The 15844-nt window shown below is 43.0% G+C and overlaps 1 protein-coding gene across 1 annotated transcript in view; it reads right to left on the minus strand.

Annotated features, from left to right (window-relative positions):
• Positions 1-15844, minus strand: part of LOC126163202 (dynein axonemal heavy chain 3) — a 1221238-nt gene that overhangs the window by 611647 nt on the left and 593747 nt on the right. The window contains exon 33 of the mRNA XM_049920156.1: positions 14134-14317. Coding sequence (XP_049776113.1) covers positions 14134-14317 — 184 coding nt within the window. The remainder of the gene's footprint in view (positions 1-14133; positions 14318-15844) is intronic.

Genomic DNA, 15844 nt, shown 5'->3' on the forward strand with positions numbered 1-15844 from the left:
CCTAAATGAAAATCTTGAACTATTCATTTACATTTTGCTGTGAACTATTCATTTGTTTTTTTAGGATACTGTTCAATGATTTCATTGGGAGAACAGCCAAGCCACATTACATCCCTATGTAATTCATTTTGTTGGTATAGAGCTACAGCGTAAGTGTCTATATTAGTAGCAACTTACTTTGTTATGATACCATTCCAGTTCATACATTCATATGAGGCTGATCAAATATTTGAGGATAACAATATGAAGTACATTTGCCACTTTAGTGATGGATCTACAGCCCATTATAAGAATTTTATTAATTTATGCCTGCATGAAACAAACTTTTGTATCTCTGATGAGTGGAATTTCTTTAAAAGCAGCTATGGAAAATCCCCTGTAATAGCAATGGAGAAACAGATAAAAGACTGGCACCTCATGTTAGTCTGCATTTTGTTGTGAACTGGGGGTGTCCACTATGATGAAGCTATTGCTGCTGATGAAAAAGGGTAATACAGCTATCCCAATAGGATGGATGTGTGGGTCCTAGGGCAGCCCACAAACAATAAAAGTATCACAGAATTGCAAATTGTAAAATACATTCCTCAAATTGTTAACACTGGTTACAGCAATTGTAGAATGTAGGTTTAATCTATCTGTGCTCCACTGACAACAGTTACATTAGCACAAACTAAATAATGTTCTCTGAACTAAAGTTGAAAGAAAACTAATCTTCTATCTTGATGCAGCTAATCTAAGAACAGTTCCAAATTGACAATACTAACTTTTTAAAGGTACGCACTGCCATTTGATTGTTTTATTGTTTATTAAAGTACAACCCAAGTTTCAGCCTTTTAAGCCATTTTCAAATATTTGATTGTATGCCTTTAACATATATTGCAGGACATTTAACATGTTGTCATGCTCAAACTTGGTCAAAAATTAAGAAAAACAATAACTCCCCACCAAATGCCAGATGTGGAATCATTATTTTGTAAGAGATCAGAAAATAATTGAAGGAACACATCACATTTAGTAAAAACAGGCTTACATTGGTAAATAAAAGATGAGAACATGTATCTAGTATTTAATGATAGTATCATAATGTTTTAAAGACATAAACAATAAAACATTCAAATGGCAGTGTGGTCCTTCAAAAAATATTGTATAAATGTTGCTCAACAAAATCAGTAACAGTATTCACAAGGAGAGATCCTGAGCAGTGGAATCAACTTTTCGAATCTGTCTATATGGCGATGTGGGTAAAGATCCCAGGTATCGCACACTGCAACCATTCACCACGATGGGCCCTCATTTGCTAGTAATTGAAGGAACAAAAAAATAAATCGAAATTTTGTGTGACACTCAATAGCGTTAAAAACTGGAATTGTCTAGTCTGGTTGTATGATATAATGGATAGTGTAACAGGAACACATGCAGGAGGTAGTAGGTTTAAATCTTGGCTGATGCACTAAATTTCTTATTTTTTTATTTTTAAGTCTTTATTAAAATTATTACTCTATTATTTTTATTCAGTTAATTTGTTTAAACGTAACTTTTTGTTTCTAGTCAATTGTCACATTATTTTAATTACTGTATGAACTTTGTCATTTGTTTCATTTTTCCTTTATATAATTTAAATGAATATGAATTTAATTATATTTAGCTATTATAATATTTAATTATTTGAAAATTCCAATCTATCAGTTAAAAAAGGCAAAATAATCTATTTATATTTGTGCAATGTTGTAAAAAATGTATCTTTGTTAACAGATGTGCAATTTTTTTTGCACAGTGATCATCATACAAACACTTAAAACATAATCTAAATACCTAGTGCACTATGGACAAAATGATGCAGATGAAAATTTAGATGAAAGATGGGTTTATAAGTAAAACAAAATTGAAGCAAAATGAGAAACAGATATATAACACAATAATGTAGACAAAGCAACATGGTGATACAACAAAAGAAGTTTAATAGAAATTAATACATTAAATCAATTAAAAAATGTGAACAAAGTTTTCAAGTGGAGAAAGAATGATAGGACAAAAAATGAGAGCAAATGAGGAAGTTGACATTATTATTAAAATTATGTGGCAAAGGAATGGAAATTACTAAAATTACATTTAACCCTTTTGCAGTCAGCCAATTTGGAGTGGTGTGTGCTAAAAATGTTATGCATATTTATACCATTATGCTACCTTCCATTTAAATCGCTATATTTCACACAGTATTCACTTTAAAAAATTACCATTTATCCATAAAAGTGTGTAGAATATTATGGCTTCCACAGATTCTCATAATGTTTCAAAAGAATTTGATTGTGACAGTCCAAATAAAATATTTTTTTTTAATATTATAAATTTGACTTTGATTCTATATATCCAACACTGTGCTTCAATTTATGAAGGATAACTACAGTCCATAGAATCTACACACTTTTCTGAGTAAAATGACATCTACATCTACATCTACATTTATACTCCGCAAGCCACCCAACGGTGTGTGGCGGAGGGCACTTTACGTGCCACTGTCATTATCTCCCTTTCCTGTTCCAGTCGCGTATGGTTCGCGGGAAGAACGACTGTCTGAAAGCCTCTGTGCGCGCTCTAATCTCTCTAATTTTACATTCGTGATCTCCTCGGGAGGTATAAGTAGGGGGAAGCAATATATTCGATACCTCATCCAGAAACGCACCCTCTCGAAACCTGGCGAGCAAGCTACACCGCGATGCAGAGCGCCTCTCTTGCAGAGTCTGCCACTTGAGTTTGTTAAACATCTCCGTAACGCTATCACGGTTACCAAATAACCCTGTGACGAAACGCGCCGCTCTTCTTTGGATCTTCTCTATCTCCTCCGTCAACCCGATCTGGTACGGATCCCACACTGATGAGCAATACTCAAGTATAGGTCGAACGAGTGTTTTGTAAGCCACCTCCTTTGTTGATGGACTACATTTTCTAAGGACTCTCCCAATGAATCTCAACCTGGTACCCGCCTTACCAACAATTAATTTTATATGATCATTCCACTTCAAATCGTTCCGCACGCATACTCCCAGATATTTTACAGAAGTAACTGCTACCAGTGTTTGTTCCGCTATCATATAATCATACAATAAAGGATCCTTCTTTCTATGTATTCGCAATACATTACATTTGTCTAAGTTAAGGGTCAGTTGCCACTCCCTGCACCAAGTGCCTATCCGCTGCAGATCTTCCTGCATTTCGCTACAATTTTCTAATGCTGCAACTTCTCTGTATACTACAGCATCATCCGCGAAAAGCCGCATGGAACTTCCGACACTATCTACTAGGTCATTTATATATATTGTGAAAAGCAATGGTCCCATAACACTCCCCTGTGGCACGCCAGAGGTTACTTTAACGTCTGTAGATGTCTCTCCATTGAGAACAACATGCTGTGTTCTGTTTGCTAAAAACTCTTCAATCCAGCCACACAGCTGGTCTGATATTCCGTAGGCTCTTACTTTGTTTATCAGGCGACAGTGCGGAACTGTATCGAACGCCTTCCGGAAGTCAAGGAAAATGGCATCTACCTGGGAGCCTGTATCTAATATTTTCTGGGTTTCATGAACAAATAATGCGAGTTGGGTTTCACACGATCGCTGTTTCCGGAATCCATGTTGATTCCTACATAGTAGATTCTGAGTTTCCAAAAACGACATGATACTCGAGCAAAAGACATGTTCTAAAATTCTACAACAGATCGACGTCAGAGAGATAGGTCTATAGTTTTGCGCATCTGCTCGACGACCCTTCTTGAAGACTGGGACTACCTGTGCTCTTTTCCAATCATTTGGAACCTTCTGTTCCTCTAGAGACTTGCGGTACACGGCTGTTAGAAGGGGGGCAAGTTCTTTCGCGTACTCTGTGTAGAATCGAATTGGTATCCCGTCAGGTCCAGTGGACTTTCCTCTGTTGAGTGATTCCAGTTGCTTTTCTATTCCTTGGACACTTATTTCAATGTCAGCCATTTTTTCGTTGGTGCGAGGATTTAGAGAAGGAACTGCAGTGCGGTCTTCCTCTGTGAAACAGCTTTGGAAAAAGGTGTTTAGTATTTCAGCTTTACGCTTGTCATCCTCTGTTTCAATGCCATCATCATCCCGGAGTGTCTGGACATGATGTTTCGAGCCACTTACTGATTTAACGTAAGACCAGAACTTCCTAGGATTTTCTGTCAAGTCAGTACCTAGTATTTTACTTTCGAATTCACTGAACGCTTCACGCATAGCCCGCCTTACGCTAACTTTGACATCGTTTAGCTTCTGTTTGTCTGAGAGGTTTTGGCTGCGTTTAAACTTGGAGTGAAGCTCTCTTTGCTTTCGCAGTAGTTTCCTAACTTTGTTGTTGTACCACGGTGGGTTTTTCCCGTCCCTCACAGTTTTGCTCGGCACGTACCTGTGCATGAGAGATATGAAATTTGTGTTATTATTTGGAAAGATAATAATTACTTATTTGAAGAGAACATTACAGAATTTCCATGTCTACAGTATGACTTAACCATTTGCGTTTAGGAAAAAATTCACCATGCAACCCCTTATTACATCTATTACAAACAGTTCTTGACCTTCTTTTCCTTCCCTCACTAGTACACACACAGCATCTTGACTCTTTCTTCTCTGGAAGTTTTCTCAAACCCAGAGAACCACGAGGATCATCAGTTGGATGTTTTTCTTGCAGCCATTCATCTGAGTTGGGTTGGGTTGTTTGGGGAAAGAGACCAGACAGCAAGGTCATTGATATCATCGGATTAGGGAAGGATGGGGAAGGAAGTCAGCCGTGCCCTTTCAAAGGAACCATCCTGGCATTTGCCTGGAACGATTTAGGGAAATCACGCAAAACATAAATCAGGATGGTCGGACATTCATCTGACAAGGCTTCAATTATCATTACAGTATATAAATATCTGGAAACAAATTTGCTTCCTTTATTATGCTCTTTGTATAATATGTAAGAGTTCAGCACCATTCTTGACATTATGTTAAGAGCTACCTTCTTCCAGTAATGGCGAGTTCGCCTTTCGACCAAATACGCATACAGCATCATGTCAGATGTGTCTATCCCACTCATATACTGGTTGTACTGGTGTATTATTTCGGAATTTTTACTGTTTCATTTTTATTTTGGTCTTCAACGTCACCAGCACCAACTTTACTTGACAGTAAGAGAACGAGGGTGGGCCGAGATTTTTTCTCTTGGTACGCACATTCTAGTACTGGACCTGACTGACATCTTTTCCCCAATTCCAAAATTTTTTTCAAAATTGCTCTGGAAAATATTTCCTCTTTTTTTTCTTACAGTGCCAGTAATGTATGTACCTAATTTATAAAGACTTTTTACAAGTGGTACTGAAATGAAAAGTTGTCCACAAAGATATATCCCTCATTCAAATAATTGCCCAAACACAGTAACTTCTGGACAACACAGTAACCTAAGCCATGTCTTGCAATCTCAGCCGTATCTTCATGGCTTTTGGCACCTCTGTAAGTATAAAACCCACGACAATAGTGCGTTATAGAGTCACACAGCATCTAGAATTTGATTCCCCGTTGGTGGTGGTGTTTGTTTGGCAAATACTGTAATAGGTAAGTGTGACATTTAGTGCCAACTAGACTCTCATCAATACTAAGTTGTTCATCACGTGTCTCATGATGTCTAAATATATTAGCATGATCTACCAATGGCTGGTACCTGATACATGGGTCATAATCAGGATGGCCTGGTGCTGGACATTTCTCACTATCTACAAGATGAAAGAATTTCATAAGATGCTTAAAATGGTGGGCAGAAAACATTTTACCAAACCATGGAAATGCCTGTGACAGTTTAGTGCTCCAGTATGAGGAGCATTGTGGGCCTTTCATTGAGTCCCACATTTAGTAAACAAACAATAAATCCTCTTACCTTGGTGCTTGTCACATTCTTCCATTTCTTACACAGTTTGGACAATGTAGAGCAATATAGCATGTTGAGTTATAAACTGTGTAGCTGAGTGATTTGTTTCGGTTAGAATAAGCTGCAGCAATGTTGTAGAAAAGAATAGATTTAAATATTGTATCACAGGAGATCCTGCTCACCGCATATGTTTTGGTCCTGGCAGCTCTTGGAATGGATGTGGTAATGGCTGTAGTGTTTCAGGTGCAATTACTTCAGTGTATTGTACATCTTCCATTTCATTTTCACTTTCATTTACAATATCGTCAAGTACATCACTGTCACTTTCTGAACTGTTCCTACTTTTGCTAAAACGCTCTGTATCACTAGTAAGTTCTAAAATTTCACAAATGTCTTTGTTGGTAAGTCCTCTGCTGTGGCTTGGTGTAGGTTGCATTTTTCACAAAAAGTGGAGAAAATAAACAAACTGTAAACTCGTAACATGAAGAAAAACACACAGAAACTATGATAAATAACAGTACTGCACAAAAACAAGAACGTGGAATGCAATAATAGTTTGTAAGCATGTACTGCGAAACATGACATCAATAAACAAACTATGCAAAAGTGAAATAATTGAACGCTAATATTTCACTGAAATGATGCTCAATTGATGATAGCTATTGACTTACACATAACTCGAGGCAAAGAGCATCTGTAATCAGCATGCCAACACCATCTAGCGCCCAATTCTGTAAGCTAAACAAGATGGAGCAGAGTACCAACAAATTGGTATGCTGACAGTATTAGCGTCAGTAGGGGGTGATGATAGATCGTTACCTTGACATTCGAAGGGTTAAATCATGATGATCAAAGTCATTTTGACAAAGATTTAAAAATAAAAAAAGACTTGCTGTAGTAGACAAGATTCTAACCCACAACCTCTTGTACATGAATCTGTTATCCTATACATTATACCACATTATAACTCGTAAATTATTTAATGATACTGAGTGTCACACAAAATTCTGATTCCCCCCCCCAGTTACTCGCAAATGAGGGCCCTCCAGGGAGAATGGCTGCAGTGTGTGATACCTAGGATCTTAATCAACATCACCATGTAGATAGTTTCTAAAAGCCAGTGGCACCACTAGGGAACTCTCCTTGTCAGTTAAATCTCTCAGCATGTAGTCTCTGTCCTGACACGACAATTCTATTCCTTGTTTTGTTCATACTGATGACTAACCACCGGCTATATGTTGGCTACTGTTTCTATATCTCTCGACAATGTTAAGACTTGAAGACATGACAAATGCTCTGAAGGAACTCCCTTGAATGACTTGGACAGATATACAACTTGTAACTAACAAATTCTGCTTGTGTTATGGCTACTTAAGTGTGCGTCTCCCTTCCTGGTAGAGCTGCCACTCCAGGGGATTTGATTCTTGCAGGCAGCACGGTGGTTTGGGTGCAGTGATGTTTCCACAACAGATGGATGTCCGTGGTGCTTCAGGTACCAACTGTCACAAACTCTTCTTATGTGGTATCTTGGTACACAACACACAGAGGACATCAGATAACCAAATATTGACTCCTTTTGATCAGTTTAAATTACGCAATTTTGCAACATCAACATTTCAGGCATTACCATCTTTTATATTACACAGAAAGAAATCGAACAAATTCAGTCTGATTGGGAAAGAAGATTTGCCAAGACCACACACTTCCCAGGATAATAGAAAATTACCACTTCAACACCAGAATGGAGTACACATAGTTTCCAGTGGTAGAGTTAAAGGCTTTTATACAGATGCAAATTCCAGCTGCTGCAACTACAACATTACACATTACAACCCATGCAGCATGACAGTGCTTAGTGTGTGGGAAATATATGTGAAGTTTTAATAGAATAAAAAATATCTTGGTAAGCTGTATGCATCACCATCACCACGGTCCTGCACTTTCCTTCCACTGGCCATCTACTGAAGATACTTGCTAGTTTCCAGATGAACACATATTTAAAATCATAAAAGCATCATCAACATCATTTGGCACCCATAATGTAGTAACACTGTTCACGTTACGTCGCACTTCACTTAGCGTAGACCGGGACTGTGTCCTAGGCATGCCCGATGTTGACTGACTGCGCACGGCCTGTCCTGCCGGAGTTGTTGTTGTTCTTGTTGTTACGCCGGCAGAGGTCGCGTCCGAATTCTCGCGTGCCCTCTGGTGGACGGGACTCTACTGGCGGCGACTACCATTCGTGACGCGCCGTGCCAATGTGCGCCTCCCGCGATCTTTCTGGTGGCTACTACACTCCTCCTCCTTCAGGGGGTGAAGCCACTGTGATCCACTGCGTCGGAAGGTGGAGCGTCGGGCAGGAGCGATGACCTCCACATCCATTGGATGGCCGGGGTCGAGGGGATCTGCCAACCCTCGAGCCGGAACCTTCGAATACGGCTGGAAGTGACCCACACGAAGAGGCCCCCGTCGTCCCACAACCGGAGCCCGGGACAGCACAGGCGACAAGCTGTCGAAGTCTGGATCCTGTTCCACCTCAGGAGGGGCAAGACCTAGTGGCGGGGACGAAGGGGAAGGGACGACCACAGGGGAACTAGCCCCCTGCGAAACCGGGCCGGCTAGGGGGGCCGGCTCTCGCTGGGGCATCTCGAATGACGGCGATGCCGGTGCTGGAGCCACTGGAGGCTGCCAAGGCTGAGAACCATCGCAGTGTGGCAGAGTCACAGCGGGGAGAGGAGGTAACGTCCCCTGTGAAACCAATACAGGTGCCGGCAATGGGGAAGCCGGTGTCCGAGAGGTCGGAGGATGGGTGCCCGAACGTGGACGGAGCTGATTTTGGTGACGACGTACCACCCGGTCCCCCGCCTGCAAGGTATAGAGCCGGCGGCCATGGCGGTGCAGGACCACCGCCGGAATCCAATGCGGATTGCGACCAAACCCACGGGCCCAGACTGACATACCCAGTGGAAAGCCAGGTACTCCGTTTTGGGAAGACTGGCGAGGACCAGGCTGGAGGAGGTGCAGCAGAGTCCTAGGTTGACGCCCATGGAGGAGCTCTGCGGGGCTGCGGTCTCCCATTGGTGTGGTCCGGTATGCCGTCAAGAAAAACGTCAACGCTTCCTCCGCAGGAAATTCGTGCACATACTTTTTCATCTGCGTCTTAAAGGTGCGCACCATGCGCTCAGCTTCCCCATTCGATTGTGGATGGAAGGGGGGAGAGCAAACGTGCCGAATACCGAAGCGCCTACAAAAATCCTGGAAGGTCTGCGAAAGAAACTGCGGTCCATTGTCCGAGACCAGGGTGATTGGCAGACCTTCCACAGAAAAGATTTTTGCTAGTGCCTGGATTGCAACTTCTGAAGTGGTTGAGGAGCAGCGAACCACATATGGGAATCGGGAATAAGCATCAGTGACAATGAGCCAAAAGCCATTGAGAAACGGGCCCGCAAAATCGATGTGAATGCGTTCCCATGCTTGGGTTGCCAGTGGCCATGAAGAGAACGCTGCCCTGGGAGATGCTTGTTAGCTCGCACACTGGGAACAGGCGGCCACCAAGTGCTCAATTTCTCTGTCAATACCGGGCCAGTACACATGTCTGCGAGCCAAGGTTTTAGTACGGGAAACACCCCAGTGCCCCTCATGTAATAACATGAGGACTTCCCTTTGCAAACTTGCAGGAACAACCACGCGAGGAGCTGTATCATCGGTAGCCAGAAGGAGAACTCCTTCCAAGACCGAGAGACGGTCTCGTAGAAGAAAATAATTACGAAGAGGGTCCGAGGCCCGGCCCGGAGGGCGGGACGACCACCCCTGCTGAATGAGGCGAACTACTTGCCGGAGAACCGGGTCAGCCGCCGTTTCCCTGGCGACTCGAGAACTAGTGATCGGGAAGCCATCAACCGCTTGGCGGGATGCCACATCCAAATGAAAACACATAATCTCCTCTCGATCAAATGTAGGGTCCGGGCCCACCGGAAGACGGGAAAGAGCGTCGGCGTTGGCATGCTGGCCTGTAGGGCGAAAAAGAATGTCATAATGGTACTTAGAGAGGAACAAGGCCCAGCGCTGGAGTCTGTGGGCTGCCCTATCCGGAATCTGAGAGGCGGGGCCAAATAACGATATTAATGGCTTATGGTCAGTGATTAACTGAAACTTCGTGCCATACAAGAAAGGGTGAAACTTGGTAACAGCGTAGACAATGGCCAAAGCCTCTTTTTCCACCTGGGAGTAATGGGCCTGCGCGGGACTAAGCGTTTTCGACGCAAACGCCAGTGGTTGCTCGGAACCATCTGCGTTGCGATGGGCCAGGACCGCCCCCACCCCATACTGCGAAGCATCCGTAGCCAGGACCAACGGCTTATGGGGATCAAAAGTAGCCAAACAAGGGGCTGACGTGAGGAGGCCCTTCAACGAGGTGAACGCTCGCTCGCATGCAGGCGACCAATCAAAAGGAACACCCTTGTGCAGAAGGCAGTACAGGGGGTGGGCTATAGTGGAAGCCCTGGGAATGAACCGGTGGTAATAGGCTATCTTGCCTAAAAAAGCTTGTAACTCCTTCAGCGAAGTGGGCCGAGGAAGGTTGACGATACCTTGGACCAAACTTCCTAGTGGCTGGATGCCGTGCCGAGATATGGTGTAGCCCACATACTCAATGGACGGTTGGAAGAAGGTTGACTTATGCAGGTTGCAACGCAAGCCCACAGACCTGAATTTGAGAAAGAGGGTGCGAAGGTTGCGCAAGTGGTCCGTCGTGCTGCGGCCCGTGACAATGATGTCATCCAGGTAATTAATACAATGAGGGATTGTCGACGTGACATGCTCAAGATAACGCTGGAATATCGCCGGGGCACTGGATATCCCAAAAGCCAACCGCTGGTATTGGTAAAGGCCAAACGGGGTGTTGACGACTGCCAGCCGTTTGGAGTCCTCATCAAGTGGTATCTGATGATAAGCCTCTGACAGATCAATTTTCGAAAAATAGTGGCCTCCCGCCACGGCGGAGAACAATTCATCAGCACGAGGTAAAGGATAGGTGTCCACCACCAATTGGGAATTAATGGTGGCCTTAAAATCGCCACAAAGACGTAATTTTCCCGAGGGCTTCTTGACAATAACGAGGGGCGAAGCCCACTCACTGGAAGAAATGGAAAGAACGACCCCCAGGGCTGTCAGCCGGTCGAGCTCTTCCTTTACCTGAGGGCGGAGAGCCAATGGGATCTGCCTCGCGCGTAGAAAACGCGGGCGAGCCGACGCCTTCAACGTTAAGTGAGCTTCAAAATCTGAAACACGCCCCAGGCCCTCCTCAAAAATATCTGGAAAGTCCGAGATCAAAGATTCCAATGAGTGATAGGGAACGTCTTCGGAGACCAACTGTATGGTGTCAGCGATAGAAAAACCGAAAGCCTGAAAGGCATCCAGGCCAAAAAGGTTAGCGGAGCTCGCATCACTGACAACAATAAAAGTAATAGGCCGAGTGACTGATTTGTAAGTCACATCGGTAGTGAATTGACCCAGGAGGGGAATGAACTGTTTACCATAACCGCGTAGACGCCGGTAAACTGGCGCCAACGGGGGCGATCCAAGGTCGGAATACGTTTGTGCATTCAACAACGAAACTGCCGCGCCCGTATCTACCTGCAGTTGTAACCGGCGCGACCGAACCGACACCTCGATAAAGAGTTTGCGTGCCGATGCGTCGGGATTCTGGCCCGATGAAACTTCCTGAATGTCAACGTCCATGTCCTCTGTACTTGCTTCCTTCGATTCCTTTGAGGCTGAGCGGCAAACTTTAGCAATGTGACCGTTTTTATGACATTTGCGACAAACGGCCCAACGCTGGGGGCACTTTGACCGATCGTGATGTATATAGCACGACGCACAGGACGGCAACAGGGGCCGGCGGCCGGAATTCTGTTTACGCGCCGCGCGGGAGCGGCCGTAACGGCCGGATTGTACCGCTCGCACGTCGTCCACCCCGGACACAGTGGACGCGGCCGCGCCGCCCTGAACCTCCGCGACGTCGCACCATGCCTCCAGCTGTTGACCTGCTGCGTGAGAGACTTCATACGATTGAGCAATGGACAGGACTTCCTCGAGGGAAGGGTCTTCTAACTGCAGGGCCCGTTGCCGGACCTCCCGATCAGGGGCCGAACGAACAATGACGTCGCGGACCATAACATGGGCATACGACTCCCGCGACTGCTCCGTGACAAAATGACACTTGCGACTAAGACCGTGCAGGGTAGCGGCCCATGCCCGGTAAGACTGATGGGGCTGTTTCTTGCATTGATAGAACTCGACCCTAGCCGTCACAACATGCGTGCGGCGGCGATAATATGAAGACAGCAATGAACACAAGGAGTCAAACGACAAGGACGAGGGTTCCTGCAACGGCGCTAGCTGCCGCAAAACTTGATACAGCGAGGGAGATATCCAAGACAAGAAGAGAGCACGACATACCTCCGCTTCGGCAACATGAAACGCCTGGAAATGCTGCCGAAGGCGATGTTCATATGCGTCCCAATCCTCTGCCGTCTCGTCATACGGGGGAAAGGGAGGAGGGAACTGCGCCGGAGCAGACGGCGCGGAGAGCAACGCCGGAAGCACTTGTTTCATGGTGGCCATGAGCTCCGTCTGCTGCGCAACCAAAACCCGCACCAAATCCTCCATGCCGTGGAGAAACTGCGAAACCGGAACAACGACGCAACACGCGAAAGAACGACCCTACTCGTCGCCAATTGTGTAGTAACACTGTTCACGTTACGTCGCACTTCACTTAGCGTAGACCGGGACTGTGTCCTAGGCATGCCCGATGTTGACTGACTGTGCACGGCCTGTCCTGCCGGAGTTGTTGTTGTTCTTGTTGTTACGCCGGCAGAGGTCGCGTCCGAATTCTCGCGTGCCCTCTGGTGGACGGGACTCTACTGGCGGCGACTACCGTTCGTGACGCGCCGTGCCAATGTGCGCCTCCCGCGATCTTTCTGGTGGCTACTACACATAATGTTTTCATCAATTTTACTGGTTCATATATCTGATAAAGAAGGACAGAAGCTATTGTACAAAATGAACAAGAAGACAGCAATGGCTGAGTATCATGTTATCAATTACTGTCTAAATTGTTCTATACAGTTTTGATTTATGGCTGGTTAAAGGAGGGCTCTCAAATTCACACAATGAATTTCCTGCCATTTTTGGAAACATGTAAAAATCAAATCAATGATATATTTTTATTCAGCACAAAACTTTTAAGTATACAAAAGCAGGTCTTGCAAGTTGAGAGTCCCTTTCACAAAAGTTGATAAGTCATCACATAAGCACATGCGTAAGTGGTGCAACCTTTGGACCCATATTTATGAAAGGCATAGAAATAGAACCAATGGAGGTACTGAGCTGAAACTTTGTACATATCCACCAAAGATACTGTTGAGCCTATGAAAAAAATTTCATTTTCTTCAGAAATGGTTGAGGTGGAGCCATCTCTAAAACTGGTCCACCTGATGCAGAATGACTCAGCAATGAGTTAGTCGATAAAAGTGACTTCCAATGACATGTGTGTCACATAATCAATGGAAATCACATTCAAGGTGTTTCAGCTATAAACTAAAAAATTCAATGTATTTTGCTAAAAAGAGACACAAAAACCACGTCTGTAACTCATATTAATTAATCTATATGAGTTTTCCAAGTTGCTAAGCCCTTACAGAGAAATCAAGTGTCACAATCATAATTTTGTACACGCTCTGAATATAGAGAATATTAAGTTGGAAACTGGCATGTGCAATTACATTCTTCCACAAAATATTGAATGACTAAGGATTACATACCACTAGCAAAACGCCAAAAATATTTATTTCATGCACAACAGTGGTCTCATACATTTCAGTGTAAATTGTCATGACAATTGTAATTCACATTACCACAGACAGTGTTCATTAAGCTGAGAGTTACAGTTTTATATTCAGGTAGAAGTGATCAACTTGAACCCTTTGCATGAACTCTGATGAAATGTTAAAGAAATGTACAAAAATAGAGAAAATTCAACTGACCTATGACATGTGGAAGTCTAGCAAAATGGAGAGCAAGCCTTTCTGGGCTGAATTAATAAAAATTATTAGTTTTTCATATATATTCCAAACAGTCACAGGAAATAACTATTTTCAGTATAGTTAATGTAAGATTTTTTGATCTATTACACTGTATCAAGTTTTGGGGCTAAAAGGAAAACAGACTTACTATGTCAACTAATTCCAGCTTAGTCGTATCTTTCAAGTCATACCAGTGGCGATGATCGATCCATTGTCTCAGCAGTTCAATTGGAGGCTGAGCACCATATATCTCTTTCTGTGGCATACCGAGATCATCCACAAAGAGTACACATTTTTTCCCCATAGATGGTCCATATACACCCTTACGTCTCCTGCAAAATATACACAGACATTTTAACTTCCAACATAATGGAACTGTTGGTACGACCAACATCAGTCTCAGTTTAAATAAACTGACTACTTTACAGTTCCTGCTTGCTCCAGGAATGTGCATATGAGACACGTTAAATGAAAAAGGCAAGGCAGAATGTGAACACACGGAGAAGCACATGAGATGCTGTGCATGACCACCCCCTACCACCTGCCTCCAACACACACACATTCCAAATTCCACGTTTATTCTATCACTAGCCAAATGGGGAGCTTATAACCAAGATAATTATTTTAGTTAGTAGTGACTAAGCTAAACAACTATATTCAGTGACCAAATTCAATGCTCTTGTGGTAATATGGGTGCCAAAAAAGTTTGAATATTAGCTGAGATGAAAGCATACCAAGGTGAATTGTGACATATATATATCTAAAACAAAGATGATGAGACTTACCAAACAAAAGCGCTGGCAGGTCGATAGACACACAAACAAACACAAACATACACACAAAATTCTAGCTTTCGCAACCAACGGCTGCTTCGTCAGGAAAGAGGGAAGGAGAGGGAAAGACGAAAGGATGTGGGTTTTAAGGGAGAGGGTAAGGAGTCATTCCAATCCCGGGAGCGGAAAGACTTACCTTAGGGGGAAAAAAGGACTGGTATACACTTGCAAACACACACATATCCATCCGCACATACACAGACACAAGCAGACATTTTGATAAATGATAAATATAAAATTTATTTCTGGACTCATTTACAAAATAATGGTATATTTTTTAGTGAAGTTTCTTCTTTTGCCAAGAAAATTTGTAAACTCTTTTGCTTTGTAAACTCTTTGGAATATTGTGAGTACCACAGAATGTAAGTAGGAGTGGGCATATGTCTGTTGGAGACTGACGTATTTATATGATCAACACTAACAATGTAATTTGGAATATTAAGTGGAAATTGTAAAATCGGTGTGATATTTTATAATGTAACAAAGAATAAAATTTAAGAAATATACAGGCAAATCTTCATCAGTTATTTAGTCATCAGGAACCCACAATGTTAAATAAAAATTTCAGCCGAAAGAATGTACCCCTAGATGCAAGACTTGGAGCCAACAACAACAACAAGAGAAAATGAAGATAAGTAAAAAGTTTTTCTTTTGTATATCTTACACCTCTTGAAGCTTTTGAAACTAATGAAGACACTAAGAAAAATTAAATAGTGACATGTGGGAGGGTAAGATTACAAATGTAAGCATCAGACATGATCTGTTGACTGATAACAAAGTTTTGTCTGTTACAGAAAAAGAATAAATTTTGGATTTGTGTCATTTACAGTCTCTATATAAACTAAATTACCATCACTTGATGAAAGAAGAATCAAGAGCTGCCCTACAAAACTGGATCAACAGTGACGAGATAATATCAATGATGACAGACCAGATTAATTGAAAGATGACTCTACAACTACGATGAGGGACATCAGTGAGAAAAAAGATAAGCACAGACTATTTGTGAAATTACTATTTTTGTGG

This window comes from Schistocerca cancellata, chromosome 2 (genome assembly GCF_023864275.1).
Source record: "Schistocerca cancellata isolate TAMUIC-IGC-003103 chromosome 2, iqSchCanc2.1, whole genome shotgun sequence".
Classification (NCBI taxonomy): domain Eukaryota; kingdom Metazoa; phylum Arthropoda; class Insecta; order Orthoptera; family Acrididae; genus Schistocerca; species Schistocerca cancellata.